General features: G+C 48.2%; 1 protein-coding gene across 4 annotated transcripts in view; it reads right to left on the minus strand.

Annotated features, from left to right (window-relative positions):
- Positions 1 to 6,358, minus strand: part of N4BP2L1 (NEDD4 binding protein 2 like 1) — a 120,310-nt gene that overhangs the window by 22,875 nt on the left and 91,077 nt on the right. Inside the window, exons 2-3 of one of the 4 annotated variants that reach the window (XM_069080337.1) lie at positions 4,846 to 5,100; positions 558 to 668 (exon numbers count right to left, since the gene is read on the minus strand). In XM_069080337.1, coding sequence (XP_068936438.1) covers positions 558 to 668; positions 4,846 to 5,100 — 366 coding nt within the window. Of the gene's footprint in view, positions 1 to 557; positions 669 to 4,845; positions 5,140 to 6,358 lie in introns of those variants that run through there. The other 3 variants (XM_069080338.1, XM_069080339.1, XM_069080340.1) reach the window with 3 other exon arrangements.

The raw sequence follows: 6,358 nt of genomic DNA on the forward strand, positions 1-6,358 counted from the left end.
ATTGGCTTGAATGTTTAAACAGAGAAAAAAGAAGGGAACATAAAAGGAGAAATATATTAGTGTAGCAAGGAGGAAGAAACAAGAGGTATGGGGGACTTTCTATTTCTCATCACTGGGGAGTGAGAATAGACAGAGAGGTCTGGGGGAAATAGGCATTAAATGAAACTCATTCATATCAGAAAGGGACAAAGGAAGATTAAATACAGAGACAGACACAAACAGACAGACACACACACACACAGAGTTTGGTGTAGAAAAATACATGGGAGGGAAATGACAAGCAAAACAAATTTCCTGATCCTGAGAGGGGATTAAAGGGTGGTAAGGAGGGAAAAAAAATCCAAAAACTACAATCTAAGACAGAGGTATCAAACTCAAACAGGAAAGCCACTAAACTGCATACAAGTATCCCTGCAGGCCACATACTGACTTCGTTTCAAAATGCAATAATATGATCTGTGACTCATTACATATTTATTTTGTTAAGAATTTCCCAATTATGTTTTAATCTGTTTCAGGCAGAGCTCAGGATGGTTGTAGGGCTGTATGTTAGATACCTCTGCTCTAAGGGAGGGCCTCCTTTTAGGCAGGAGAACACAGGGGACTATCTTCAGCCAGCTCTGAGTGCAGACTCCAAGCCCAGCCTTCTTTCTGCTCCAGCACAAAGACTTAAAGGTTTGTAAAAGAGAATTAAGAATAACAATAATTATCATCATAATAGCTAGCATTTACACAGAGCTTTAAGGTTTGCAAAGTGCTTTACATACTTTCTTTCTCACCAATTGGAAAAACTCCAAGTGTATCCCCCCATGGATGCTGAAATCTCGGGAAGGTAATCTTCACAACTTCATGTTGCAGATAACCCCAAAATTTAAGCACAGGCCTCCCTTTTCCTTCAGCAGCATTCCTGACCTGTCAATACCTCTCTAAAAATCTCTCCCTGGCTGAGTTACTTATACTTTTCAATCCATGGGAAGAATTTTCAATGTTCTCTCTGACAAGTTTCTACTCGAATTGACTTAACATCCCTAGAATTTAAACAGAAGTCTTCCCCATTTTTCAATCATTTCAGACTATAAAAATGTAGTGTAAAAAAAAAGGTGAGAGGGGCGGCCAGGTAGCACAGCGAGTAAGAGCACCTGCTCCAGTGTTGAGAAGACCTGGAGATCGAATCCCGGGCTCAGACACTTAGCACCCACCCAGAAACACCTGGCCATGTAACCTTAAGCAAGTTACTTAACCCCAATTGCTTAGGGGTGGCCAGGTGGCTCAGCGAGTAAGAGCGCCAGCTCCAGTGTCCGGATGACCTGTATCAAATCCAGGCTCAGATGCTCAGCACCACACCCAGAAATAATAACTGGCCGTGTAACCTTGAGCAGGTTACTTAACCCTGATTGCTTAAAAAAAAAAAAAAAAAAAAAGGTGAGAACCTGACCTGGTCCTGATCCCTTCCTTTCTCAGTATTCTTTCCTGTCCCAGAATTTGTTTCCATTCCCAGTCTCACCAGGAAGAAATAACTACCCTGATCTGGGAAACGAAACATGACCAAATTTGGAAAAAGTGATTTCCCCTACAATTCTACCTAGAAGAATGAACACAAGGCATTATCTTGTGTCCAGTTCTCTCTAGCTGAGCTGCCTTTTCTATTGAAATATATAGCTCCTAGAGTTTCCTACTTCTAGGCTTATATACACCAAGAGGCAGAGGGGTGTAAATAATTTTTGGCTCAATGGAAAAAGTACTAGCTCTGGAGCCAGAGGACCTGGGTTCAGATCTTACCTCTGCCACTTCATATGCTCTTAGGCACACATTCCCTAAACCTCAGTTTCCTGATCTGTAAAACGGGAGTTGGATTAGATGTCCTCTGATGAATAAGAACACTGCATTCTAGTACCTGTTGTGCTATGCCACTAATTAGCTGTGACTTTGGATAAGAAATCAAAGCTGGGCCTCAGTCTTGTAAAATGAAATAGTTGGGAGTTGAAAAAAAAAATATTGTGCTAGAGATCCATTTCCACAACTAAAATTCTTTGAGCCTAATTCAGAAGGGATTCTTTCCCCTTACTTCCCCCAATCCACATTTCATAAGGACTGAAAACAATCCAGGGTGCTCCTCCAGGCCATCAAAGTGCAAAAAGAGCCCCCTAGCCCTCTTTCTGCAACCCTAGGCAAATTGAGCTTTATCCCAAGTAACAATGAAGCTGACTAATCCCTCACCCCTATAGAAACTGTCAGAACCACAGTCTCTTAGAAAATGGAAATTTAGAGCCAGAAAAGTCTGGATAGATAAAACATTGAATACAAACCCCTCATTTTACAAATGAAGAAACATGTTCAAAGTCACACAGTTGGTCACTCAGCCAAGAGAGAACCAACTGACCAGTGTACTTGGGATAAAGCCATAATGACCACATTTGAATCACCAGTACCATTAGGTCTGTTAAAATATAATGTTTTGTTTTAAAGGCTTCTAGGGGAACCAAAAATTTTAATAAAAATTGGCACCATCCAGTTTTAGTCCCAAACTAGTTCCTGTTCACTGATGCCCAAAGGACATCAGATGCTTAATCTCCATGACACTGTTCTATTCACCAAGATTCAGTACTGGCCTGTACTATTATCTAGCTAAACATAAATGTAGAAGTGGACTCCATTCATAAGTGTCTTCTCTTTATATTCAACAAATGTTTATTAGAATATTCTATGTGCAAGAGGGTGCTAAATTAGGTGCAGAAGACCCAAACACACACACACACACACACACACACACACAGGTTCTTGCCCTCAAAAGGATTACAATCTAATGTAGGATTGAGACATGTACAGAAATCATAGAGGGCATGGTAGAAGTTAAACAGAGGTCTAAGATTCAGGGAGGGAAGAATTACTTTTCTTAAAAGTGATCAAGGGAATATTCTTGGAGGGACATGGGACTTGGGCCAGAGGATGAGAGGAGAGAAAGTAGTATGGTGTGGCTGGAGCACATAGACTGAAAAGAAGGGTGAAACAAGGCTGATAAGGTAGACTGGGGTCTGAGTGGGGATCCACTGGCTGTTGAGTTCATACTTATTTAAGTGGGCAATGCAGAACCAATGAGAGCCATGACAGACCCTGTTCACCTAAGGGATTACTCTGGCAGTGGAAGAAAGAGGGAACTGTAAGAGGCCAGTAAATTTGGTCACTAGTAACCTTGGAAAGAGTGGTTTTAGTAAAGAGATGAGTAAGGAAATTAGTAAACTTAAAATTTCTGCACATCTGCTTTTTTTTTTTTTTTGGCATGCCTCCTGGTATGGGGGCACAGAATGTAAAATAAAAAACAAGGAGATAAAATGCCTAAACTGCAGTGGGGTCAGTAGGAGTGGAAAAGGATATTGTGAGTGGGAGAGCAGAAACAACTGGATATGACTGACTGGACACAATGTAAAAGAGGGGGCAAGGGGCAACAATGATTCCAAGATTTCAGGACTGGGTAATTAGGAGGAAATCGGTTGTGTAATTAACAGGAATGGGGAAGTCAGGACGTGATTTTTTAAAGTTCTGTACTGGATATGTTGATTTTGAGGTGCCAGATGGATGGAGAGAGCTGGCAAGTAACTGGAAATATAAAAGGAAGGGAAGGTATGGGAAGGGGGGGCATCCAGGTGGAAGACTGGCAATCAATTAGAAATGAGGACCAGAGCTGAGGGCTAAGATGAGGATCTGAGGATGGAGCCTTGCCAGTCGTTTGCTTAGAGGTGATAATTCTTGAGAGAGGATGAAGTTGCCAGGAGAATGCAGAAAGAGCCCTTGTGGGGCAAAAAGGGGAACAAGGGAAGGAGATGCATTCCTCGACTCCTTCTCGGAGGCACAGGAAATAGGAAAAGAATCATAAGATAACAGGGAAGAGAAAGCCCAGGAAAGGGGTATCAAGGTCTTCGTGTTTGCAACAGGATCAAAGGCTGCAAAGGTCAAGTGGAAAAACAGGGGTTTTGAGAGGCCGGTGGTGGATTTGGTCACTCCTGGTGACCCTGGACAGAGCCGAGCGATGAGGAAGGAAGGAAACCCGTGAGCTCCAGAATTCCGCTCAGCTTCTACTTCTGCTTGCCTCCTTGTGTGGGTAAGGGGTCACCAGATTTAGAAAGAATAATTCCACTAAGTGTTTTCTGGCACTTTTATTATTATTATTATTATTCAGTCCTCACTGCAGCCCTGCAAAAGTCGGCAGTGCAAGTGTTCTTATCCCCCTTGTGCAGATGAGAAAACAGGCTCCAGAAAAGCTATGTGACCGCCTCGGGGCAAGCACGGGCCCCACGGCACACAGTGGGTACTTCGTGACTACTTCTGCCGCGTCTGCGGAGCACCTGGGGCTGCGGCGCTCACGCGCGCCTCCGGGCAGCCCCTCGGACCCCGGCTGACTGGCCGCCCCTTCCCGGCGGGGCTTGGCCCGAAAACCTGCGGGCCGCTGAAGGGAAGGCCACCGTCGTTTCGGTGATCCCACATCCACCTGCCCTCACCCATGGCATCTCCGGAGGCTCCGTCCCAGTGCCCGCTCAGCGGGTGATCTTCCTCCTCCTTCCCCCGCTCCCACTTGGGCCTCCTCCCCGACCCGCCCCCCCGCGGGACGCTCGGAAAAGAGCGCGCAACTGCAGCCCCGGCTCCCCCCTTACCAGTCCCCCGCGCCCCCGCCCCCCAGCTTCGGGGGGAAGCTCAGGAAGTGAGGCGGGGGCCGGGCCCGCAGCCGTCGTAGTACGCCCCCCTCCCCAGCTCCCGCGCGCGAGCGGAGGTGCGGGGGCGCGCGACGGCGTGACAGGGGGCTCGTGAGGGGTCGGGGGCGCTCCGCTCGCCAGGCCCCGCAGCTCCCGTTACCTGGCCAGCGTGCTCTTCCCCGAGCCCGGGAGGCCGCGCAGGAGGTAGAGGTGCTTCCTGAAGCTGCCCCGGCGCTGGGGTCTGCGGCGCGGGGGCGGCGGGGGCGGCGGCGGCTGCAGGCTCAAGCTGCTGAAGGAGTGAAGGAAACTCTCCTCCATGGGGAGGGGGGAGATGGGGCCCTTGGGGGCCCCCTGTTCCTGAGACGCGCTCCCCGCGGGCCCGATGTTGCTGCTGCCGCCGCGGCCGCCGCTGCTGCTGCTGTTGTTGTTGTGGCTTCTCGGCCATGTGACGGGGGGCGGGCGCTGCAGCCCCGGCTCCTCCTCCTCCCCCCCCCCCCCCCCCAGCCCCCGAAAAAAGGACCCCCCCGCCGAGGTCGGCGCGCGTGCCTCGGAGCCCCCCTGGGCTGGGGCGCTTTACACTTAGCGGCTCCCTCGATTACCTCCCACGGACACCCTGGGCCCCTCATCCCGCAGACAGACTGTAATCTCCTTGAGGGCAGGGACTGTCTTTGGCCTTTCTTTTTTTCCCCTGACGTTTAGTCCTACCGGTATCGATTGAATGCTTTCTTGATGCACAGCTAGAGAGGAGGGATGGAAGGGTTATTTTTATTCCTATTTTATAGATGAGGAAAATGAGGCTCAGAAAAGTTAAAAGGACTTGCCCAGAGTCTGAGGTGGAGTTTAATCTAGATTTTCCTGACTCAAATCTACTTCTTCTAAACCCAATCTGGTTCTGACCCTGTAAGTGAATGTCCCAAATGCTTAACAGAATAAGGTGGGGATACCTCTCAGAAAAATATACCACAACCTCCCCTACCCCCTACATCAATAGCTAAGCTGCCTCCTGGGTGTCATTAGGTCATTCTGCAAAAGGGAATTCGCTATTTTACCGGCTAAACCACATTCCTTCAAATTTTCCTATTTCAGTGGAGGGCATCCACCAGGCTGCCCTAGACGCATCAGAGCCATCCTGTCTCTTCCCCCTCAATGCCAGACCGTGGTCAATTCTACCTCCCAGACAGATGAACTCTACCTTTCGCATCTGTCCCGTGCTCTGCCCTCACACAGCCACCACCCTGATTAAAGATACTTGTCTCCACTGCTTTAACAGGTGCTGATGGGTCACCCGACTTTCAGTCTACCTTCTCAGTCTATCCTCTTCCACACAATTGCCAAAATAATCCTCCCAAGGCACAGGTGTGACCCCAACACTCCTCTTTACTCAAAAACTTGAAGTGGTTCCTTAGTGTCTCCGGAGAAGACTCCCCAGTCTAGCGTTTAAACTCCGAATTCCCTTTCCGGATATGTATCACATTATTTCCCTTCGAAATACTCTAGGGTCGGGCCAAAACGGACTACCAGCTGTTTCCAAAACTGTTCGGCATGCCACCTCCACACAAGTTGCAAGTTCCTGATCTCTCTCTCTCTCTCTCTCTCTCTCTCTCTCTCTCTCTCTCTCTCTCTCTCTCTCTCTCTCTCTCTCTCTCTATCTCTCTCTCTCTCTCTCTCTCTCT

Source organism: Petaurus breviceps, unplaced genomic scaffold (genome assembly GCF_028583685.1).
Source record: "Petaurus breviceps papuanus isolate PSGF00001 unplaced genomic scaffold, PetGlider_PUasm1.0 91133, whole genome shotgun sequence".
Lineage (NCBI taxonomy): Eukaryota > Metazoa > Chordata > Mammalia > Diprotodontia > Petauridae > Petaurus > Petaurus breviceps.